A 26,211-nucleotide genomic window follows, 5' to 3' on the forward strand; every position below is an offset into this window, starting at 1 on the left:
CTTCTGAAGCAACTGTCTAAGTGTCACCCCCTCATTCTTTGTCAATTCTAGCTCTCAGCAAACTGTGACTCCTCACCACAACCCCTTCTTATTCTTGGTGACTTTAATGATCTTGATTAGAGCAGTAGATAATTCTTCTAGTTGGCCTCTCAGTTAGGTAACTGTAAACCCTCTATCTATTTCTGTGTCTAACTTCACACGTGCCAGCCCCTCCTATGTTTCAGCTCACTCTCTTCAGAACCCCAATTCGGAAATTCTTTTATTCTGCTGGGTCCTTCAGTCATAGTTTCACTCTTCCTCATTCACATCATGCCCTTACCTCTGCCCAGCACAAATTTCATAGTCATTTATGCTACTCCCTTACATATTCATACTACCTACATTTCACTCAATTAAATTCAACTCACATTCATGCAATCAAATGTGGCTACAGGAAACACCCAGCCACACTAACTGTGCTCATTTTAGATTCATGATCACTAACCTCAAGTCAGCTGGTAATGCTGCCTGACAATCTCGCTCTATCTTCTAAGTCTATTCACTCTCGATCCCTGCTATCTGACCATTCTATATTTTCTTCAAACTTATGTAGACTTCTTTCCTTGTCTTCATTTCCCATAACACTGAGAGAATTCAAGCAATTGGAAGATAATTTCCAGAGACTCCCACCTCCATATCTATCCATATCTATCCAGTGACATGACTTGGAGCCCATGTAGTCTACATTCTCTCCCGTTACTATCATCTGGTGTGATTGCTTGGTCCTGTCTTCTCAAAACACTTTCTTTATTTACTTTCTGGGACATTACATTCTTCTGACTTTCCTTCTGTTTTCCTAGCTGCCACTTCTCAGTCTCCTTTACTAGTTCCTCCTCATCTCTCAGGTCTCTGAATGTTAGAACCTCCAGAGCTCAGTCTTTGTATCTTTTCTCTATCGGCACTCACTTACTATGAAATCTCATGCAGTTCTATCTTTAAATAGTACCTGTATACTGGTGCCACAAGTGTACATCTCCAGAATTCCGTATGTAGATGTCAGCTCCCCATTGCCACTTGGATGTCTCCTGGGCATCTCAAATTTAGTAAGCTCAAAATTAAGCACTGGATATAACACCCACCCCTCAACCTAATCTTCCTGTTATCCTTCTTATCTCAACAAATGGCCATCTAATTTTTTTTAGTTTCTCAGGCCAAATACCCATGTCATGTTGGACTCTTCTTTTTCTCACTTTCCACATTCTGTCACCAAACACTGTCACCTCTTCCTTCAAAATGTGTCACTAAGTCAGCAGCTTGCCAACAATCTCATTACTACCACTCTGGTCCAGATCACCATCAACCCTACCTGGAGGACTGCAAGAGGCCCCTAATTGACTTCCCTTCTTTTGCATTCTGTCCATATGGTCTATTCTCAGCACAGCAGCAAGAGTAATCCTGTTGCCCTAAACCTTTCAACAGCACCCCATGTCTCTCTGAGTAAAAGTCAAACCTGCAAGGTCTCTCACCTCTTTGAATTCCTCCCCTTATCCATCCTCCTCAATCACTTGCCTTAAACCACATTCTTCTCCTTACTGATTATTGATATCGATCATGCCAGTTATAATCCCAACACAATATATTTGCACTTGCCTTTTCTCAGCCTCAGGTGTTTTTCCTCCAAGTCAACAAGACTAGCTCTCTTACTTCCTTCACGTCAAAACTCATCTTCTCAGTGAGGCCATTTCTGGACATCCTATCAAAATTGCACTCATGTACACAAACTCCCTAGGCCATTCGGTGTTTTTGTTTTCTCCTTTCCATTGATGGCCATCCAACATACTATATACTTTAATTCTTATTGTTTTTAAATTGTATGTCTGTCTTCCACACTAGAATGTAACCTCGATAGAGACGGGGGTTTCCTGTCTGTTGTGTTCCCTGCTGTATCCACAGTACTTGAACAGGGCTTGAGTAGGTGCTAAGTAAATATGTGTAAAATCAACAAAAGATTAGATGATGAATATTTTATTTTCCACATAAATAACCTTCAAATAGGTAAAACAGCATCAATGAATGTTAATTTTTCAAAGAAACATGCAACACTCCAGTCCAAACGTCGTCAAGCCTTGAATTTCTTCTACACTTTGCAATTATCTTCCCCTCAATGCATAAATACTTCTCATCAGCCTGTTGCTGTTTTCTAAACTTATTTAATGAACTTCTAAACATGAAAGTAATAATTATGAATGAAGATTATTTCAAAATATATGAATAATTTATAAGTCACATATACTCTACCACAATTAAGAATTAATGTATTTGTTTTTGTTGTCCCTCACTGTTGAAATCACCTTCCTTGTTGAGAATATTGGGCGGGGGGCCTTTTCTGGTAAAATATCCAGATACAATTTCTGCTTTGTTGATTGTAATGACTGCCAAACTGGATACTTGGCGAACAATCCTTTTTCTAGTGGCCATATTTGCATTGGTATTAATAAAAGACAATAGTCCCATCTCTTTAATAGGCAAATTGTTTTTTAAAATTTAGTTTTTTCCTAAGTTTACATATTGTTTCCTGAAAGTTTATTTACTTAGCTTTAAAAAAAATGAGAGTCTTACCGAGTCTGATGAACAGTGCATTACCCTGCTTTCTTGTGTTCCTGCTGTTGACCTTACTCTAGAATTAAGGCTAAAGCTGTTTTGGTCCATATTAATGAAGGCAAATTTAGATTATCCTCAACTGTAAAAGTTGTGAGGTCATTGGCACATGGCCCACATTTGCCTCACACTCTTCTAGCCCTTACCTACCTGTTTTCTCCAAGTCCAATTCAAGTAGTCTCCTAATACTATAGGTAAAAGGAATTGTAAAATTTCAGAGGAACATGGATCTAAAAGATGGTCAAAGTTTCCATACCTCCCTGACCTGCCCACTTGCTTCTCATTCACCCACTTCCCTCTGTATTTATAAGAAATGCAGGCAGAGAGATTAAGTGAATGCAGACTGCTATGCATGGAGTTGGATACAAATAACTGAAGCATTAGCTATTATTTATTTTTCTGTATTTAATATTGCCCTAATAACTGTAAAATCAGGCTAAATTGCCACACATACCATGCATGACAGACATACTAATTTTCATTTTTGTCTATGGTAGCATAATTATGAAATTAAATTATCTCTTAGTGTTCATCTCTACGAAATATAGTCTGCTGTATATTCTGATGTCAAATGGAAATTATTTTTTCCCCTGCCACTAACTGTGTTAGAGATCAAGAATCAACTTTGCTGTATTTTGGAACCTGAAAATAATGAAAAAAAAAAAGGACATTATTTTGTTTTCTTTTAATGTGCAGAATGGGCTGTCTCCACTACACATGGCTGCCCAGGGAGACCACGTGGAATGTGTGAAGCACCTGTTACAGCACAAGGCACCTGTTGATGATGTCACCCTAGACTACCTGACAGCCCTCCACGTTGCTGCGCACTGTGGCCACTACCGTGTAACCAAACTCCTTTTAGACAAGAGAGCCAATCCGAACGCCAGAGCCCTGGTAAACTTGGCCCAGTCCACATTAACTGAATACAGATTGAGACAAACAAACCCACATTCATTGACCAACATGCATACACCAGCAATGCAAGGTTACAGATATGTAGTTAATCCTGCTAAATTTGTCATCCTTCACAATCAGCCTGTGTACTTCATACATTCATAGTTTGTTAGCAAATGCTGGTGAGCAAAGATGTATTTAAGAGAACACCAATGTAACATTTCTGAAACTAGTGAGTTGCAAACAGATAGATATGAAACCTTTGGAGTGATAAGCAGTTTTAAATGGAAAATAGAAGTTGAAAAATAGGAAATTACAAAATAAATTCTAGATACCTCTAGATAAAGTTAGAACACGAGTATGAAAAGTTGAATTTATTAATCTGTTTTTGGAAAAAAATTAATGGTGAATATATTTGACTATGTAAGGGGGTATAAAATGTAAGTCTATGCAGATTTCAATTGAAAATTTTCATTGTTGACTTGATTACTCAACCATAGGCTAATAGAAAAGTTATGCCTAGTGTGTTACGGCTTCAGGGAGCATTTTATATACACCATTTCAGGAACTGCTCAAGAGAAAACTGCAAGAGGCTGTCCCTAGAGCAGCTTTATGTCTCCCCAGTTCTGATATTGAATAAATCTTCCTTGCTTCACTTATTTTCTAACAATAATCATTGGAAGTATTAGACATGTACTAATTTATGCCTCTTGTGTCCTAATTCTCAAACTAAAAGTAAATCCTTTTTTTCTATGTGTTTACATGGTTTGTGTCTGTTAAAATTGGTCTTCAAACAATCAGTATTTAAGCTGAGAGACCATCATTAGAATCATCAAATATTAAATATGATTTTTACGAGAATTTTTCCATTGGAATCAATTTATTGATAATTACGTGGGAAGTGAATATATTTTCCAGATTATATGTAATTATGTGAAAACATTCATTTTGTCTAGGGAGTCAAAAACATTAATTTTTAATTGGATAGTGGTCAATAAGCTTATAAAATATCACAGCCTGTTAATTGCAAATATTTTAAGTGCTGCATGTGCGTGTGGCTATTTATATCTGGCATGTTGTATAGCTCATAAACAGGGGAAATGACCTAACCAATTAATTATGTTTATCACTCTATTATGAAAAATAAGAAGTCATCAGCTTAAGTAAGACCATATGCTTTCCTGAGAACTGCTAGTGTGTAAAAACGTTGACTGATGATTGGTCCATGTTGGGACATGCGAAATTGTTAGCTGGCAGAATAGACATAACAAAGGAACATTGTTGAAATAAAAAAAATATATAATACACGATGAGTAAGCACCGGGCCATTTAACACATTTTACTTAATTTGCCCCAATTCCTGGGCATTAGCCTAGTTCGCCAAGTTAGAAAGTACCTGACAGACTTCTTCTCCACATTTCTTTACCCCAGAGCTACCTCCTTGCATTTATCCCAGAAATTCTCCATACATTTCTTGAAAATATTCAAGAACTTAACAGTCATTTCTTTATACAATAAAATTTATCTCATTGGCATATATGTTATAAAAATGATGTAAAAATATAGCTTCTGTATGTAAAAATGATCAACATAATGATTTCTGCTGACTAGAAATATGCCCTTTATAAAGAAAGTGGTAGCAAAGTTGAAATATTTCTTACAAAGGCAGTATATTCTTAGATTTTTTAAGTAGATGAATAATTCTTATGCTCTGAGAAATGGCCCTTCAGAAGAATATATGCTTATCTTCAATTCATCTTCAAGTAATTTAATAACCAGGACAATCAATATACCTTAAAACATCTTAGAACTTCTAAAATATAATTGCTTCTCTGTTTTTCTTTCTTTAAAGAGAAGGACCATGTATTTTTCTTCACTTTTGTTTTCTCTGTAACCACACAAACAGAATTATGTACAGGCCCACCACACATAAGTGAAGTTCAGTGCCTACGGGAACACATCACCATTTTTCTTTCCAAATTCCAACACCTGCAGGGATTGAAGAAATGGTAACATTATGTGACGATGTAACATTATTGCCTGCAATGTGCCAGCATGGAGTTGTGTGAGAATTGTTTCTGCATGTTTTCAACTAACTTGATTGTCTTTTGCACAGAATGGTTTTACTCCACTGCACATTGCCTGCAAGAAAAACCGCATCAAAGTCATGGAACTGCTGGTGAAATATGGGGCTTCAATCCAAGCTATAACAGAGGTAGAAAAATGTTTTAGCTAGTCACAAAGCATTCCTTCTCTTACTCCTTCCTCCCTTTCCTTTTTCTCATCTTCTGTCCTCTTCACTCAAGTTTTATTTATCTGAAGAAGCCCCAAAGCCCCACCGGTGCAGAGGAGTAAAACTGCTGTTGCTTTGTTTCGCAGTCTGGCCTCACACCAATACATGTGGCTGCCTTCATGGGCCACTTGAACATTGTCCTCCTTCTGCTGCAGAACGGAGCCTCTCCAGATGTCACTAACATTGTGAGTATGGCTTGGGTCAGAATAACCCCAGGGAGGAAGAGCGAGAGGAACAGAGATTGTGGGTGTGTGTATGTGTGTTTGCGTGTATGTCATCGAAGTAAGCAACCAAGCTTTGAGAAGGGCCCTTGTAATAACATATTATTGAAATAATCACCAAAACTTCACTGAAAAGAACCTGGATAGGGTAAGAGGTGTTATAAAGTAAAACGGAAGCTATGAAGTGAGACAGCTTAAGACTCTGGGTGTAGGTGGATTGAACATGCATCTTAAATGCATTTATTAAAACAAAATACATTTTAAAAGCTCCTCTGCAAGTGAATGGATAATTGGTTCGAATAGAATCTTTAGGGCTCAACCTAGTTGCTTGAGGGAATTGTATTCCAGGCAATTTTCACAAAAACATCATATCATTACCATAATTAACCTTAACAAAAGATTAACCAGAGATAGATCAATATCAGAGACTTTTACTTCGTGTCAAACTCTTCCTTCTTCAATTACATGGATTTCCCATTTTGTAACATTATATTGATTTTTACTTTTGATTTGATCTGATTTGCTAGAGTGGAGGCTTCTCTTAGCTGAAAGTTATATCACATATCCTGGAATGAATGTTGGTCTCCAGACCACTTTCATTCAATCAACAAGTGCTGGATGTCTCAGAATTTTTCTATGTAATCTAAATTAGGATTTTCACTTCTAATTTCTTTGTATATCTCTCATTTTCTTGGATTTTCCCCCTTTAAACTTTGGTCATTGTATCAGGATAAATCATTGAATGCAAATGTTCTCCTGAGCAAGAGAACTTCTTTGCACAAGGTGCAGGCATGTATTTGAAGTTCAAGAAGGGCTAGTAGAGTATTGAGATTCACTTGTGCACCAGAAATAATTCTCTCAAAATAAATAAGCTTATTATTAAAATGAGCTATGTTGTCAAAAGCAATTGATTGGCACTTGTTGCTAATTTTTGGCATCTCATTCCATTTAAGCTGTGAAAGAGAATGTCCAGTTTCACTTTTTATTTGTATTCTCTCTCATATTTCTTTTTTTCTGTATTTCACACACCATTTCCACAGTGAAGTTTCTGATGGCTAGGAAAATCCATTGTGAGAATTAATTCAATTGAGTTTAAAAATTATTTAATACTCTCTCTTCATGTTATTCAGTAATTGGAGCGTAAAATCATTGAAGAATTTAAAGTCTATATTTATAAGTTTTCTTAATTATAGCTTATTGGTCCTAAGGTCATAATATTATATGCTAATCTTTATTTACTCCATTAGACATGAGAGTAATTTCACAATGTGCCAACATAAGTTTAATTTCTAGTCACTTCTTAGAACTTTAAAAGTAATCATCATCCCCCCCCTTTTTTTTTGAGATGACTACCTTTTTTTTTTTTTTTTTTTAATTGAGACCTGAACAGATTTACATACAGGCCAGTAACATTAAAACAAAAAACAAACAACAACAACAACAACCAACAAAAGAAACAAGCAAACAAACAAAAAACCGCTGTGTTCTTGTCCGCCTTTTCCTTTTTTATCTCCACCTTTCTTATTTGCATTCCAATGCTTATAGGTTCAGAGGAGCAATAGTGACACTGTTACAATATGTTATCACATTATAATGATAACATGTACAAGAATATTCTGTGGGTTGCTTGATTGCAATCCCCTAAATTAATCTCTTTTAGTGGAGATTTTTACAAACTCTTCAAAGAATAATCCATATAAAATGGTTGTGGAATTTGTGGCCACTCTTACTTTGCTTCTTCACTGACCAATTCCAAATCTTCAGATGGTTATGGAGTTATAATATACTCCCTTCTATTAAAAAAGTTATATGGGGTACATGTATATTTTCAAATAAAAATAAAATATTAATTGAAACAAACAATTTTGACATATTTTTCAGGTTGTTGAAGACTTTCAAATTTGACAATCATTATATTAAACTTCAGCTTCCAACTGTTGGTCATTTAAAGTTCTTCATTTTATCTGTTCATTTGTCCATTATATTATCTTTCCATCCAGCTCCCTCAAAACAAATTCTTGAGGGGCACATGCCAATATAATTTCCATGTTTTCTAGTTATGTTTTGTAAGGTAGGTCCTTCAGGAAGCAGATACCTATTGATAGGGTTGCCAGGTAAAATATAGGACTCTCAGTTAAATTTAAATTTCAGATGAAAAATAAATTTTTATATATGACCCATGCAATAGTTAAGACATAGTAAAATAATGATTTGTTGTTTGTCTGGAATTAAAATTTAACTGGCTGTCCTGTACTTTTAATTGCTAAATCTGGCAATCCTGCATTTAGAGGAATTTAATTTTCTCTAGCAGTGGGATGCCTGTGAAGTTGTGTTTTCTCAGAACATGAGGATATAGCTACTGGATCCAAAATTCTTTGCAAGTTGATGAAGAAACCGTGTGAACACTGACTGCCTGCTTGCTGTGTCAGAGTTGGTCACTTCCTGACCCTAAAACACCCCACCCTTGGAGCCTTTGTGTGTTGCCTGAAATCATGTTGCATTTTTGAATGCAATGCTGTTTGTTGTGCTTCGATGCTTTTCAACTTGATGCGCCCAAAGTGGAAGTCAATGTAGCCCTGTCAGCAGAGTCAGTTTTAACAACTGAGAAGAGTGGCATGAAATTTAGTACCTGCTTTGGACATGAGCATACCCATTCTCTTGCTAGTTTTGTTTTTGCCTGAAAATTCACTCCAAGTGTGAGGTGTACCAGTAACTCAATCACGTATAGACATTTTTTTTTTTAACTGAAAATCTCCTTTTCCAGAAGGTTTATTAATACACTTTGAAACTTAGAATGCCGAACTGCCAATTACAACACATCCATAATCCAAAGTATTCATCAATAACCATAGGAATAGAAAACTAAGCATTTTAACAACTATCAAGAAAGAATGCAAGGTCTTACAAAGTTTTATCTTCCTTCCCATAAGAAATCAGTGGACTAATGGTAAAGTTCACACATTATATTATGCTTAAAAATTTCCCCCAATCCTTAAATTTCATTAGCTTGAGATAAGAAAGACAAGGCTATTAAATAAAATAGGGTGCCTGACAATCAAGACATGGAAATTATTTATTACAACAATATATCCTGACCTTCATTTTCGTATTTATTCTTATATATAAACAATGGTAATATTAACATAAAAGACTAATAAGGGCAACTTACAGTAGAAGTCCATTATGCCAGAGGTGTTAGATAATAATTAAACAAGACCATTGTTATAAAGTGGAGAGACCATGTGTGTGTTTATACATAACCTTTGTTTGAATTAAGCCTTAGTGCTTTAAATTAGATTCTATATCTAACTCATCAATTTCAAGTGTGTAAAACCCATAAAAAAAAACTTAAGTATAAAATAAAGGTTTTAGAAATATTGGCCAGTACTGGAAACATTTCAGATTTTGAAAGCCCCTTATTGATAAAGCTTGGCTTAAAAAATAAACATGAAGGCCAAGCGTGGTGGTGGATGCCTGTAATCCCAGCTACTTGGGAGGCTGAGGCAGGAGAATCACTTGAACCAAAGAGGTGGAGGTTGCAATGAGCCGAGATTGCACCACTGCACTCCAGCCTGGGGGACAGAGCGAAACTTTGTCTCTACATAAATAAATAAATAATAAACATGAAAATTTGTCATTACGTAGGAATTCCTGGGACCTCTTTGACTTTTAACTTCTTATACGGAAATTTATTCTTATCGTCATTTCTACCAAAATTAGTAAAATTGCTAGCCTTTTATCAGACCTAGAAATAACATAAAGATTTGAGGAGTATTGTTTTTGTTTTTCTGAGACACGACCTTGCCCTGTCACCTAAGCTGGAATACAGTGGGCAAGATTATGGCTCACTGCAGCCTCAACCTCCTAGGCACAGGCTATCCTCCTGCCTCAGCCTCCCAAGTAGCTGGAACTACAGGCATGCACCACTATGCCTGGCTAATTTATTTATTTATTTATTTATTTATTTAGAGAAGAGATCTTGCTATGTCTCCCACCCTGGTCTTGAATGCTTGACTTCAAGCAATACTCCTGCCTTGGCCTCCCAAAGTGCTGGGATTACAGGCTTGAGCCACTGCAACTGGTCTTGTTTTGTTTTGTTTGAATACCATCGGCCCTCTGTATCAGTAGCTTCTGTATCAGTGGGTTCTAAATCCGTGGATTTAGTCAATCTTGGATTGAAAATATTTGAAAAAATAAAAATAAAAAACTACAATAAAAAATAACAAAAAATTTTAAAAAGTACAGTATAACAACTATATAGCATTTACATTGTGTTAGGTATTATAAGTAATATAGAGCTGAATTATACAGGATTATGTGCATAGGTTAGATGCAAATACTACACCATTTTATATAAAGGACTTGAGCATCCATGTATTTTGGTATTGGTGGGGGAAACAGGAGGCCTGGGACCAATCCCTCAGCAATACAGAGGGACAACTGTAGTTAGAAGATTTTAGCCTTGCCGGGCACGGTGGCTCACACCTGTAATCCCAGCACTTTGGGAGGCCGAGGCGGGTGGATCACTAGGTCAGGAGTTCAAGACCAGCTTGACCAACATGATGAAACCCCATCTCTACTAAAATTACAAAAATTAGCTGGGCATGGTGGCGGGCACCTATAATCCCAGCTACTTGGGAGGCTGAGGCAGGAGAATCTATTGAACCCTGGAGGCTGAGGCTGTAGTGAGCTGAGATCATGCCACTGCACTCCAGCCTGGGAAACAGAGCAAGACTCTGTCTAAAAAAAAAAAAAAAAGAAGATCTTAGCCTCGTCTATTTAGAGACAGGTTTTAAATGATATGGAAAACAAGTTAGAAATCATGATTGTCCAGGGAGGAAAAATCTTGTGATACATCTAAAGTCTGAAGATAAATATTAGCATTCCAATGATACATCGTTTTATAAAACAACATACTCCAGATACATTTACTTTACAAAAGTCTAAATCTGTTATCAGAAAATAAGCCGATTAGAGGATAAATGAGTCATCAACAAAGAAGAGAAAATTAGAGTAGATATCCAATTTAGTGCTTTCACAATCAAATTGTTTGACATGAATTTCTCATAACTTCAAAAGAAATGGGTCTCCAAAATACTGAGAAAAAATTAACTGTGAACTATGTGCCAAATTAAAGTTCGCCTTAAAGTTTCCAGATTTAAGGGTTTGTTGTACAAGGAATCAGAAGAAATTATTCACTGCAGTTTGTCAATTACCACAACCAAATTTAAAATCAAATTTAGTTTATTTGGAATGGTTTACTTTACTTGGTTGAAATCATCCTTATCTTCTAGAACAGTTGTGGTAAATCAATCTGTAATAATTTTTATTCCAATATCTTATTCTAACTGTAAAATTACCTGAGTGAATGAAACCCTGCCTTCTTTAGAACTATATATGGTTTTAAAATATGCTGATTTTTAAAAACCTCTCTCTTAGAGACAGTAGAGTAATAACCGGCTACTTGATGAGAAAATTCTCTTAATCAAACCCTTGTTCTTCATGCTACACCTAAAGCCACCCTTTCCTGACAAATGTGTCATATTTTGGGGTAGAACAAAGATACCTGAGGCATGATGCATGGCCTACCTCAACAGATGACACTGCTGACAGTCACTTTATTCATCTTTCAGTGGCTCTCTCAAATAACTGTCTATAATTAAATATGCTCATTAATCTTAAATAGAGGACCTCCTGGGCAAATCAAATTTCTTGTCTGATCCATTTTTGTCTAGTGTCATAACACAAAAAAATCAAATACAAAATAATATTTTATTTCAGAAGTAAATTTTGAATCTTGAAATGATTTATTTATGGTATAAGTGGTGTTAATTTATTGCGACGTGTTGATCTTCAGCATCTAGTTTCTCACTGAAATAGATTCAAGTTGTGATCACATAGTTAAGTGAGACAATGACAGATTTTTAGGTTTTTAGGGTAGAAGAAAACTTCATCACCAAGATCAATTTAAAGGGATGCTTAAGCTGATGATTGTGAAGTGAAACAACTCAAGAGTATCCTGGATGTTCGGATAAATTTACTAGTTTTTCATGGACTTGAAAAAATAAAATAAACATTCGTTTTATCCTTATAAAGATGGAGAAGAAAAATACAAAAATCAGCTGGGTGTGGTGGCAGGCACCTGTAGTCCCAGCTACTGGGGAGGCTGAGGCAAGAGAATCGCTTGAACCCTGGAGGTGGAGGTTGTGGTGAGCCGAGATGTTGCCATTGCACTCCAGCCTGAGCAACAAGAGTGAAACTTTGTCTCAAAAAAAAAAAAAAAGATACAAATCTATATTTTCCAGACTAAATAATTAGGCCTTTTCATAGGTTTCTTAAATCCTTGGATATATTGCTGAATTTCACAAAAAGGGACAACTTTATTCTTTACCATCCAGAGCGGTGGGTTAATTTATGATTTGACGATCTTTGTTCCCTGGCAGCGTGGTGAGACGGCACTACACATGGCAGCCCGAGCCGGGCAGGTGGAAGTGGTCCGATGCCTCCTGAGAAATGGTGCCCTTGTTGATGCCAGAGCCAGGGTAGGTACTGGTGCCCTGAGGTTCTCTTCTATCGCAGCGCATGAGTTTCATCCTTAAGAGAGGGTGTTGCCCTTCAGTTCCTTGATTTGGAAATACCAGGGACTGTAAGTGAAAGGATCAATTCAATAGCAGTTTTCCAGGAAAAAAAAAGAAACATTATTTAAGCAATTACACACGACGAAAAATGCACCCAAACTTCAGAAACATTAACATTTGAAAAAATGTAAAACTTATCATCTAAGAAATACATCGACTGATATTTTAATACTGTTTTAACCTTGGAAAGCACTTTCTCATATCTCTTTATTTTCATGAATTTTAAAATTTAACCTAAAGTATTTAGATGCTATACATATTAAAATTTATTTCTTACCACTTAAACCAATCACATTTCCACAGTCATCCCTCACTAGTTACATAAAATCAAGTTATTCTCCAAGTTTTAGTGTTTTTCCTTCATCTGTTTGCCTTCCCTCCTTTTTATGATATTTACTTTTCTTCTTACTCTGATTTTACAAATTTAGACATTCTGTATTTCCACAGTTCCAAAATAGAATTTGGGCACTGAAGATTGCTTGATCAGACTTGTCCTGTTTCTAATAGCTTGTAATTCCTTCACAAGTTTCTTTTTCCTTCTTTTTCTGTTTTTAAATCTTACTTTCCAATTTATTTTCTCACCTTCCTTTACATTGAATACACCAGAATGCACTGAATACACTATCAATATACTGTACCTTCTATTTCCTTTTCCATATTGTTTGGTTAACTTTTGCACTGACATCATTGAGATTCTCATGTTAAATAATTTCCCTCCTTCTTCAATATTTGATATACCTAAGTTAGAACTCATTTCAGTTTGAGTTGTACCATTATAATACAGTGTTATCTTGGAATGAAAGCATCTGGCTATGGTCATATAAATTGTAAGTGATTTCAGGCAGGTCACTTCACTTTCAAGTCTTTCTTTAAAATTATTATTATACTTTAAGTTCTGGGATATATGTGCAGAATGTGCAGGTTTGTTACATAGGTATATATGTGCCATGGTGGTTTGCTGTACCCATCAACCCATCATCTACATTATGTATTTCTCCTAATGCTATTTCTCCCCTAGCCCCCTACCCCCTGACAGACTCCAGTGTGTGATGTTCCCCTCCCTGTGTCCATGTGTTCTCATTGTTCAACTCCCACTTATGAGTGAGAACATGCAGTGTTTGGTTTTCTGTTTCTGTGTTAGTTTGCTGAGAATGATGGCTTCCAGCTTCATCCATGTCCTGCAAAGGACATGAACTCATTCTTTTTTAAGGCTGCATAGTATTCCATGGTGTATATGTGCCACATTTTCTTTATCCAGTCTATCATTGGTGGGCATTTGGGTTGGTTCCAAGTCTTTGCTATTGTGAATAGTGCTGCAATAAACATGTGTGTGCATGTGTCTTTATAGCAGAATGGCTTATAATCCTTTGGGTATATACCCAGTAATGGGATTGCTGGGTCAAATGGTATTTCTGGTTCTAGATCCATGAGTAATTGACACATTGTCTTCCACAATGGTTGAACTAATTTACACTCCCACTAACAGTGTAAAAGTGTTCCTATCTCTGCCAGCCATGGTGGCTCACCTCTGTAATCCCAGCACTTTGGAAGGCTGAGGTGAGCAGATCACCTGAGGTTGGGAGTTTGAGACCAGCCCGACCAACATGGAGAAACCCTGTCTCTACTGAAAATACAAAATTAGACTGCTATGGTGGCACATGCCTATAATCCCAGCTGCTCAGGTGGCTGAGGCAGGAGAATCTCTTGAACCCGGGAGGCGGAGGTTGCGGTGAGCTGAGATCGTGCCATTGCACTCCAGCCTGGGCAACAAGAGTGAAACTCTGTCTCAAAAAAAAAAAGCATTCATATCCTCTCCAGCATCTGTTGTTTCATGACTTTTAAATGATCACCATTCCAACTGGCATGAGATCATATCTCATTGTGGTTTTGATTTGCATTTCTCTAGTGACCAGTGATGATGAGCTTTTTCTCATATTTTGTTAGCCACATAAATATCTTCTTTTGAAAAGTGTCTGTTCATATCCTTCGCCGACTTTTCAATGGGGTTGTATGTTTTTTCTCGTAAATTTGTTTAAGTTCCTTGTCGATTCTGGATATTAGTCCTTTGTCAGATGGATAGATTGTAAAATTTTTCTCCCATTCTTTGGGTTGCTTGTTCACTCTGATGATAGTTTCTTTTGCTGTACAGAAGCTCTTTAGTTTAATTAGATCCCATTTGTCAATTTTGGTTTTTGTTGCCATGGCTTTTGGTGTTTTAGTCATGAAGTCTTTGCCCATGCCTATGTCCTGAATGGTATTGCCTAGTTTTCTTCTAGGATTTTTATGGCTTTAGGTCTTACATTTAAGTCTTTAATCCATCTTGAGTTAATTTTTGTATAAGACATAAGAGAGGGGTCCAGTTTTAGTTTTCTGCATATGGCTAGCCAGTTTTCCCAACACCATTTATTAAATAGGGAATCCTTTTCCCATTGCTTGTTTCTGTCAGATTTGTCAAAGATCAGATGGTTGTAGATGTGTGGCATTTTTTCTGAGGCCTCTGTTCTGTTCCATTGGTCTATATATCTGTTTTGGTACCAGTACCATGCTGTTTTGGTTACTGTAGCCTTGTAGTATAGTTCGAAGTCAGGTAGTGTGATGCCTCCAGCTTTATTCTTTTTGCTTAGGATTGTCTTGGCCATATGGGCTCTTTTTTGGTTCCATATGAAGTTTAAAGTAGTTTTTTCTAATTCTGTGAAGAAAATCAGTGGTAGCTTGATGGGGATAGCATTGAATCTATAAATTTCTTTGGGCAGTATGGCCATTTTCACAATATTAATTCTTCTTATCCATGAGCATGGAATGTTTTTCTATTTATTTGTTTCTTCTCTTATTTCCTTGAGCAGTGGTCTGTAGTTATCCTTGAAGAGGTCCTTCACATCCCTTGTAAGTTGTATTCCCAGGTATTTTATTCTCTTTGTAGCAATTGTGAATGGGAATTTACTCATAATTTGCCTCTCTGTTTGTCTATTATTGGTGTACAGGAATGCTTGTAATTTTTGCACCTGGATGTTGTATCCTGAGACTTTGCTGAAGTTGCTTATCAGCTTTAGGAGATTTTGGGCTGAGATGATGGGGTTTTCTAAATATACAATCAAGTCATTTGCAAACAGAGACAATTTGACTTCCTCTCTTCCTATTTGAATACCCTTTATTTCCTCCCCTTGCCTGATTGCCCTGGCTAGAACTTCCAATACTATGTTGAATAGGAGTGGTGAGAGAGGGCATTCTTGTCTTGTGCAGCTTTTCAAAGGGAATACTTTCAGCTTTTGCCCACTCAGTATGATATTGGCTGTGGGTTTGTCATAAATGGCTCTTACTATTTTGAGATATGTTCCATCAATACCTAGTTTATTGAGAGTTTTTAGCATGAAGGGGTGTTGAATTTTATCAGTTTTTTCTACATCTATTGAGATTATCGTGTAGTTTTTGTCATTGGTTCTGTTTATGTGATGGATTACATTTATTGATTTGCATATGTTGAACCAGTCCTGCATCCCAGGGATGAAGCTGACTTGATCGTGGTGGATGAGCTTTTTGATGTGCTGCTGGATTCAGTTTGCCAGTATTTTACTGAGGATTTTCACATTGATGTTCATCAGGGATGTTGTCCTGAAATTTTCTTTTTTTGTTGTGTCTCTGCCAGGTTTTGGTATCGGGATGATTCTGGCCTCATAAAATGAGTTATGGAGGAGTCTCTCTTTTTCTGTTGTTTGGAACAGTTTCAGAAGGAATGGTACCAGCTCCTCTTTGTACCTTTGGTAGAATTCAGCTGTGAATCCGTCTGGTCCTGGGCTTTTTTTGGTTGGTAGGCTAATTACTGCCTCAATTTTAGAACTTGTTATTGGTCTATTCAGGGATTCGACTTCTGCCTGGTTTAGTCTTGGGAGGGTGTATGTGTCCAGGAATTTATCCATTTCTTCTAGATTTTCTAGTTTATTGGTGTAGAGGCATTTATCGTATTCTCTGATGGTAGTTTGTATTTCTGTGGGGTCAGTGGTGATACTCAAGCCTCTGTAATGGCGGACGCCCCTCCCCCTACCAAGCTGGAGCCTCCCAGATTAACTTCAGACTGCTGTGCTGGCAGCGAGAATTTCAAGCCAGTGGATCTTAGCTTGCTTGGCTCCCCTGGGGTGGGATCCACTGAGCTAGACCACTTGGCTTCCTGGCTTCAGCCCCCTTTCCAGGGGAGTGAACCGTTCTGTCTCACTGGCGTTCCAGGCGCCACGGTGGTATGAAAAAAAACTCCTGTAGCTAGCTCAGTGTCTGCCCAAATGGCATCCCAGTTTTGTGCTTGAAACCCAGGGCCCTGGTGATGTAGGCACCCGAGGGAACCTCCTGGTCTGCAGGTTGCAAAGACCATGGGAAATGCGTAGTATCTGGGCCAGAGTGCCCCATTCCTCATGGCACGGTCCCTCACGGCTTCCCTTGCCTAGGGGAGGGAGTTCCCTGACCCCTTGCGCTTTCCAGGTGAGGTGAAGCCCCACCCTGCTTTGGCTTGCCCTCCATGGGCTGCACCCACTGTCTAACCAATCCCAGTGAGATGAGCCAGATACCTCAGCTGGAAATGCAGAAATCACCTGCCATCTGTGTTGATCTCGCTGGGATCTGCAGACGGGAGCTGTTCCTATTCAGCCATCTTGCCAGCCTCCGGCCACTTCCAAGTCTTTATCAGTAAAATATGAGGGTTGGACTCAGAAACTCAAAACTCCTTTCCAGACTTTCTTAACATTCTTTGATTCAATGAATTTAATAGACATTTTCTTGTAACAGGTTCCACAGATCTTCATGCAGAATCCAGTGATACACGGGTAGCCTTAACATTACTCTTGTTGTCTTGGTTTTCATCTGCCTTTCTGTCCATTGTCCACACAGTGTAATTTATGTTCTTTGGTAATCATCATTGATCTATTATATTCTTATCTATTTAAAGCTTTATTCAACCATGAGCTTCCCCTGCCATAACATTTTTCTGGTTTCCTTTTAAGGTTACCTGGCATTCAGCTATTTGAAAGATATTTTCTATGGTCAACCAGTGCACTCTGACTATCGTATACTTTACTGGAAATTGTGTTGATGTTCCTGTAAATTTTTTGTAATTCATATTTAATAATGAAAGGGTTTCCCATTTCTCTCTTAAAGTAAAACCCCTTAATGTTTATTATTCAAATTAAAATTTCTACTTTTAATGGAAATTTATTCATTTCCATGTGTCTCTGCCAAATTTTCCTGTATTGATATAACCCATTATTACAGCCTTTTATCTTTTTGGATACCCTCTGAAGCCTCTTCCTTAAAAGCACCACTGACAACAGAGTCTTTCCTTTAAAATATTAATTAATTAGTTAATTTTACACAAAGATTTCATCAATTCTACTTTTTTACTTCTCTTTTGCAACTACATTTAGTATCATTATATACATATATAGCTACCTCTTAATTCCTTATTCCTTCTAATTTAAGTATCAAATTTCAGATGTTATCTTTTGTTTATTTTTTTTCTTTTCAGCTCTACCTCCCATTCTAAGCTACAACTGAAATCCCTTCCCTATAGCATTTTCTATTGTGAACAAACAAAAATACTGTAGCCTTGTGAAGCAGTGCTCCCTAAAGGTCAATATGCATACAAATTACCTGGGCACCCTGCTAGAATGCATATTGTAACTCAGTTCTGCATATTTAACAAACTCTCAGGTGATGTCAGGGCTGCTGATTTTGGGATTATGTTTCAAGCAGCAAGGAGTTAGTGTTTTCCTATTCATAAGTCCTATTTTAAAGCGTACTTTCGCCGTGTGTGTTTTATTGTCATTTAATCCTTTTAATGTGTTCCTGGGCCTCTGATTTAGTTAACATTTGAACAGTGCTTTAGAATTCATCAAGCATTTAAACACAAAGTGTCTTATTTGATACCCAGAGCAATCCTGTGTTGTAGGGTGGCTTAGCGTCCTGAAATTCAAGATTGTGCTGATTAACCTGTGGTGACAGAGTTAAGATAAGAAAAAGATTTCTCCTCTGATTCCGCATCTTTCTCCTAACTCTTTCTGCTAACGTCATTATCTCCCACTTCAAATGTAAAGAGAGCCCCTCTTCCTCCCATCCGAACAAACCACTGGTTTCTAATTAGTCACATTCTTTCCCTGAGCTTATGACTATGATCAGGATAAAAGATCAAGCTTGGGCTCATGCGCATTCATGCGGCCCATTTATGAGGTGGGATAAGAAGACCAGCAGCCCTTCTAGAACCACATGGAGTATGGGATGTCCGTTTCCCCCAAATGAGGGATGGCTGTCCCAGAAGAAGGGTGCAGGGGGTATTGGGCAGAAAAATGAGCACATATCTGCTATTTTACCTCTTGATTTCTCACCGCACGCATGCGTGCACACGCGCACACAGACACAGACACACACACACACACACACACACTTTTGGAAACTTCCTCTCCAAACCTAATAACATTGCTCGAGAATTCACCCTCTCCCGAAGAAGAGATAGTAAAAAATTGTGCCAAGCTACTACATTGAGCTCCAAGGTTGAGATTGCTGCGTAGTTCACAATCTTCTCAATCAGGTTTAGAAATAATATCTCATGGGGCTAAGTCATATGTTTTGCCTATTCACAATATATAACAAAAGAAAAACCATATACTCATAATAACATCTGTAATTTTTAAAGTTCACGCAGAACACTCTATTCACCAGTCCAGAGCATAAGACACATTTTGCTGGACAGACTGGAGAGCAGGGGCCACAGTGGCCTCAGTTCCTCTGTCAGCCAATGTGTTTGCACCCAGGTCCTGCTCGCAGGAAGGTCCTTCCTTGTCCAGTGTCTTCAATGGACAATACTGAGAAGGCCACCAGAGCCTGGTGCTGGGAGCTCTGGGAGCTCTCTTGCTTTAGGAGCCGGTTCTATTGGCACAATTACAGGGCTTGGCATTTGCTTTAGGGATCGAGCAATCCCAGGGGTCCTAGGCTTAAACTCACTTGAAACTTAGCTCATTTAGAACTTTAGTTAGATACTAGGAGATGTGGCTCCTGGGAACCCTGTTAGCTAGTAACTAGTAATAGAAATTTTATCAAATCTTTGAACTTTATTCCAGCCAGTGTTATTTTTCTCTTTGTAAAAGGAGCTGGGGCTCAGCAAGTCTCCAGAGTAAAATGGTAGACTGCAGTGGCAAAGCAGAGCTCACCTACTTCCGGTCCAGGCTGTGTCAGCCAGTGATGCTTTATGATGAGGGAATTGTTGCCTCTCATTTTTGGAAGAAGTCTATGTGATCAGGCTTCCCTCATTTCTTTACCTTTTCCCATGAATCTTTTCTTCTGCACTTTCCCAATTCTTTTCCCTGGTTTAAATTAACATTACCCTTAAGCAGTAAATTCAACTTTTGCAATTCAGCAGGGAAATAATTGGCCAAACCTCAAAAAGTCTTATATCCCTGGTTACAGGTTGAAAGATTTTCTTTGCAAAATTTGCATGTTATTTCCTTTTCCACTTTCAGGTAGAGCTTTACCAAAAATGGAAAAAAGTAGGCAAGACATCCTATTTTTTAACTTTTTTTTTTTTAAAGAAGAACATTAATGCTATACAGTCTAAGAACCAAGGATCAATAGTTAATAACTAACCAATTATGTAGCTACCTCTAGTCAATGGTTGCCACTTCTCAGCTATGGATTAAAGAGTCATCATTGCTCCAACTATCCCTCTTACTCATGGAAAATCTATTTTAGAGTGTGTCACTTGCAATACCCACCCACCTTTATCAAATTTTGCAGGACAGAGATCTGTGAAGGGAACCCCAGAAACAACAAATGTTCATCGTAGCTATTCTCAAGTTCCTTGGTTTTTAAATTGTTGTTTGTTTTGCTAACCATTTATTTTTATAAATAAAAATATGTTCTTTTTATTTATAAATAAAAAATGTTTATTCTCCCCATTCCTCTATTTTTTTCCTCTGTATTTCAGAGAAATTTTATCTTCTAATGTGTTGTCAGTCTCCTTTCCTACTGAGAGTCACTTTGTTCCGACAGGTCTGTTAGTGGCCATCTTATTGTAGTATCTGTTTCCAAAGAATGTATAGGCAGAGAAATGTCTTTAGAATCCAATGCCCTGAATTCAAGTTCTGTTTTAATAGCTGAGTAACCTTGGACAATCTTTGAGAACTTGTTTAATTTTTCTTAATATTGACCTGGAAAATGGTCTAATAATACATTTTATGCTTTCCTTTTAACTCTATTAGGAAGATGGGTCACATATGCATTGTACATGAAGAAAGATTTTCAATTGCAAATGTTCACAAAATTTCAATTCTAGTCTAAAATAATCATATTACTGTTATTTATTTACTTCTTACTACCTTGGAATTCATGCAGTGCTATTTTATCTCTTCCTATAGCTCCTTTTCTGTTTTCTTATAACTTTAAGATACTGCATGTTTTTGGATAGATCTTTCTTCCTCTATATACTTTTCTCCATTCATTCTTAGCCCTGAAAGTCAGCCCAGTTTTCCCTGCCTCACTTTTATTATGACATGCCATTGGGCGGATAGTAAAGATATACCTCTTTTTATCACTAAAGTTACACTCAATTTTCTTTTTACAAGAGAATGGTTTGGCCTGGTTCTCTAAACACTGAAAACATTATTTCCAACTACACTTCAGAGTCAGGTGATTTTCCTGAGCCTCCTGGAACATGTCCTTCCTGTCCCTTAGACCCAGCTATATCCTCTGTTTTTAATGGAAAGTACTTGGCAAATAGTTCACCCTATTTGCTTTTTGCCAGAGTCCCATTTCATTTTTTAAGTTCTGGATGCAAGTTCCAGAACTATCTGCAGCATTTTCTGAAACATCTTTTAAAACCAGATTACAATATCTTCTTTGTGCACTGTTTCTCCTTGAAGAAAATGACCAGCATTTGTATCCTTGGCTTGCTGAATGGAGTAAAATCAAGATTTTCCAGCATCCCTGGTTCTTTTTCTTTGAAAGAGTTCCCAGAATAAATCCTGTTTCTAAGTGAAAACTCTTGGATGAGAATACAGGTCCTAGGACTTTTGGACTAGATTTTATTCTTATTCCAAACCATCAGTTAAACATATTTAAACATAAGTGAGGCCTAAAGCCTTAATGAGTTGAGAAATATTTCAGAAAGCAGTGATCAAGTTCATGGAAGTATATGCTTTTTAAAAATCAAAGGGAGACTTTGTGACCAACAAGGTCACTGCTGTAGCAAAATATAAAATATGCCATGGTTAAAGCAGTAATGTTTTCTTTTGGGTGGGGTTCCTAGAGATTCCAAGAAGACATCATGAAATATGTGAGTGAAACATATCACCAGTGAAGTTCTGTCTGCCCGGCACTAACTTTTTACTTGGCTTGAGTTGTAGGAGGAACAGACACCTTTACATATTGCCTCCCGCCTGGGTAAGACAGAAATTGTCCAGCTGCTTCTACAACATATGGCTCATCCAGATGCGGCCACTACAAATGGGTACACACCACTGCATATCTCTGCCCGGGAGGGCCAGGTGGATGTGGCATCAGTCCTGTTGGAAGCAGGAGCAGCCCACTCCTTAGCTACCAAGGTAAGGAGAATGACATCATGAGAACATGGACCAAGAGGATTCCTAAGTCATGGCCTTTCTGCTCTACCACATACAGAATCAAGAGGGTAGATCTCCTCAGGCCTTGACTTACTTCCTTCTCTACGTATTTAAGGCTCATTGTCTAAATGATTTCATGGAATTGTGAGATTCCGTATATCTTCAATAAAGAGTGCTGAATTTCATTCTAATTAATGCCAATGTTTCTAGGACAGGTATCTAGTACTCTAAGATGATTTTCACTTTTTCTTCTCTTTTATTATAAAATCCATAATATATTCTTAAGAAAAAGATAAATGAAATCCCTAAATATATTGAACTGGTAATACTAATGAGGAAGAGGGTACTGCGTTAGATTGGCAGTACTATACTTGCTGTGAGTTATAGTACCAGATCGAAGCTCACTTTACTTGTACATTTTCGCAGCCCTACTATTAGCCACCACTTATTTGACATTCTCATTCCCATATTAGTTTCCAACTTTACCAACTACACTTTTGCCTGGGTATTTACAGTGTTTAAACAGAGCTGAAGCTGGAAAATCACACTTCCTTAGTTGTTATTGACATCGAACAAAGAATTTTACTTATGTTCCAAGTTTCATGACAGGGCAGAGTAATTTTTCCCATGCTTTATACATGCTGTTTGACATTCATAATTTGGAGATGACTTAGAATAAAACATGAATATACTCAGCTAATTAGAGCAAAATTAATTGAGCCAGTGCAAGTGAATTTGTCGTGGGGCAAAATAATTCCCACAAATGTAACAGTGATTCAGATTAATGAAAGGACAATTTCAATTCTCTCATAATCAGTAGGTATAAGTACTTCATCCAGGGAGAGGGAAAGTTGCAAATTTAAACTGAGATAGTGATGTGGCATCTGTCCTCTTGTAAGTAGGAGCAGCCCACTAGCTGTTATGGCTTATCTGGTTGCCTGTTATGACTTACCTGGTTGCCTATGGCTGTAAAAGGTATTTTGATATAAGAAATTGACAATTATTGAAGTTCTGAACTCTGAAAAGTTGGAAGGATTTTAAAAGTTCTTGAAAAAAAACAACAACTAAGCAACAAATGTAGTAATAACCTGAGAGATTTGGTGATTGTCTTATCAGAGGAGGGTGTAAATCATCAAAATTAAGATACATAAAATACAGAAATAGATAATAAAACATAGTCTTTTGTCTGTCAAAGATATTTAGGATTTAAAAAATATAGCTATATCCATGGTAAATTAGGGCGATAAAATAGAACAAAATGTTAAACAGCGTTTTTTTGTTTTTTTTTTTGAGACGGAGTCTCACTCTGTCGCCCAGGCTGGAGTACAGTGGTGCGATCCTGGCTCACTGCAACCTCTGCCTCCTGGGTTCAAGCGATTCTCCTGCCTCAGCCTCCCGAGTAGCTGGGACTACAGGTGCCCTCCACCACACCCAGCTAAATTTTTGTATTTTTAGTAGAGACGGGGTTTCACTGTGTTAGCCAGGATGGACTCGATCTCCTGACCTCGTGACCCACCCACCTCGGCCTCCTAAAGTGCTGGGATTACAGGAGTGAGCCACTGCACCCGGCCAAACAGCATTTTAAGAGTTCAGCTGACTAGGGCTGAACAGTGGTTGATTCATCATTATTAAAGCCATTTAAGAGGGTAAATGAAATCTTGGTGAGATTAACATAAAGGAAGAAGGCAGATGTGTGACTCAAGAGATGCCTTCTAACTTTGGTTTTGTTATTCTACAGTAGATTTTATGTATTTTTGTCTAATAATCATTTCCAAACTTATAAGAGTTGGATCACTATTCTAGCAAGACTTTAAAGACAAGGAGTTTATGTTTTCTTCCTCATGATGCAGTTAGCCTCAAAGAACTCTGTTTCATCCTGAGTATCACCCTAATCATTGTGTGCATTGAGTGGAGGGAGGAGAGCTCTAACCACAAATGCTGGTTTATATGGACAATGCAAGAAGGAATAAATACTTCCTACGTTTGTCCCACACTTGGAAAAAACCAGAAGATTCGCTCTCTTCCAAGAATTTATTAATACCAAATGTTCAAAAAAGAAGCAAAAAGAAAAACGTCATCTCATTTAAAAATAATTTGTCTGGAGACACCGAAAGGGCAATATTGCTTCTTGGGGGATATTCTGTGTTTATGATGGGGGCTTAAATGGTTCCAGGATAAGCCATGGCTTAGAGCACCTAACCCAGGCATATTTGCTATGTGTTTTACAGGCCCTGGTCGGTGTTAGAATTCCCCCACTCCCACTGTAATGCCAGAAGAGCATGTGGTTAAACTGTCTGGCCAAGAGGATGGATTTGACATCATGGTGTAGGAACTGTGCCATCCTCGAGATCTTAGTCCAGAGACTTATCTGTATTTATAACACACTGCTAATTACAGAGTAAGGCCATTGGTTAGGCACGGAAGACACTGAATGTACACATATCAACATGTGTAGGAGAGCAGCCCTCTAAAAAAAGCTTTAAAGCTTCAGTGTGTTTAAAAGTCTGGTGTTAATCAGCCCAACATCATGCCAGAAGTAGAACGTATTTTACAAAAGCAATTGGTCTTTTAGACAGTGTGAGTCTTTTGGGAAAGGGGACAAGTCAGGAGGGGAGTTGCTTTTTAATAGTACATGTTTTTTGTTCTACAGACCATTTATCTTGCCATTTCTGCAGAAAATATGTCAACTAATTCACGAATACTTGTTTTTACTGTGGCTGCCAAAATATCCTAAAATTTAAATGAATTTGGAATTCAGGTGTTATAAAAAGGATTGAAAGAAAGAGAAGGAGGGTTGGAGAGAAGGCAGCTGTTGTTTCAATTCTATTAATTTTAGAGGCAAGAAAAAGGCTTTTTTTCCCCATTCACAAATTGGAGCCAGTTTACTGACACTAGTGGCTTTTAAAAATCCCAAACCTATAAAGTCAGATTTCAGTCTCCAAGCCCTTACAATAAAATTTCTTTTATTCAGTCTATCAAGCCAAACTTTTGTATGTTAAATTGTATTCTTTTTCTTTGTCCTTGTTCATGGCTAACAGATTTAATGCTACCAGTATTTTTTCCAAATGAAGAATCAGTAGACTTTGCTCAATATGTTAACAAATAAAAAGATTTTTTGAGGAGTTACAACAATAAATACGATTTTACTTTTGTTTCTCACATTTTCAGAAGGGTTTTACTCCCCTGCATGTAGCAGCCAAGTATGGAAGCCTGGATGTGGCAAAACTTCTCTTGCAACGCCGTGCTGCCGCAGATTCTGCAGGGAAGGTAAAGATTTTCTATACGTTATAATTATGTAACAGTGAAGGTGATAGATTAGGAGATCTGTAAAGACATTTTTCTCACTTCTCTGAAAGGAATGTGAGAGCAACTGATGAAACTATCCCAAATGGACATGGTGGCGATGTCTTCCATGACCGTCCATGTACATACACACTGATTCAGAAAGCATTTTGAACTGTGCCTCAAAGTCTTGTCACAACAGCCCCAGAACGTCTCTATATTAAGAAGAATCCCTGCAATGTTAATGTAGTATTTCTTACATAGCAGTTTAGACCTTTTTACATTGTGACCCTCAAGATCCCCTTTGCTGGTGGTATGCTCATTTTCAATTTTAGTTATGTTTTTAATATGAAAATTATTAGGGATTTGTTTATTTTCGTTCTTTTTTCTATTGACTATATTAATTCATTAACATGAATTTAATCAATATCAGTTTCCAGGCATCCTGGTAGCTTCAGGGCAGCTAACCCTAATTTATTAATGCTGAAACTTAAACACACCCTTTACAGAATGGCCTTACCCCGCTCCATGTTGCTGCTCATTATGACAACCAGAAGGTGGCGCTGCTGTTACTGGAGAAGGGTGCTTCCCCTCATGCCACTGCCAAGGTGAGGACCACAGAAAAGGATTTACAGGCATAGGGTGTAACTATCGCC

At 37.6% G+C, this 26,211-nt stretch overlaps 1 protein-coding gene across 50 annotated transcripts in view; it reads left to right on the forward strand.

Annotated features, from left to right (window-relative positions):
* Positions 1 to 26,211, forward strand: part of ANK2 (ankyrin 2) — a 684,795-nt gene that overhangs the window by 554,294 nt on the left and 104,290 nt on the right. For 42 of the 50 annotated variants that reach the window (XM_054683338.1, XM_063809764.1, XM_054683323.2 and 39 more), the window contains 7 exons: positions 3,334 to 3,531; positions 5,648 to 5,746; positions 5,911 to 6,009; positions 12,489 to 12,587; positions 22,058 to 22,255; positions 25,442 to 25,540; positions 26,065 to 26,163. In XM_054683338.1, the coding sequence (XP_054539313.1) occupies positions 3,334 to 3,531; positions 5,648 to 5,746; positions 5,911 to 6,009; positions 12,489 to 12,587; positions 22,058 to 22,255; positions 25,442 to 25,540; positions 26,065 to 26,163 (891 nt within the window). The remainder of the gene's footprint in view (positions 1 to 3,333; positions 3,532 to 5,647; positions 5,747 to 5,910; positions 6,010 to 12,488; positions 12,588 to 22,057; positions 22,256 to 25,441; positions 25,541 to 26,064; positions 26,164 to 26,211) is intronic. The other 8 variants (XM_063809775.1, XM_063809784.1, XM_063809777.1 and 5 more) reach the window with 1 other exon arrangement.

This window comes from Pan troglodytes, chromosome 3, assembly GCF_028858775.2.
Source record: "Pan troglodytes isolate AG18354 chromosome 3, NHGRI_mPanTro3-v2.0_pri, whole genome shotgun sequence".
Lineage (NCBI taxonomy): Eukaryota > Metazoa > Chordata > Mammalia > Primates > Hominidae > Pan > Pan troglodytes.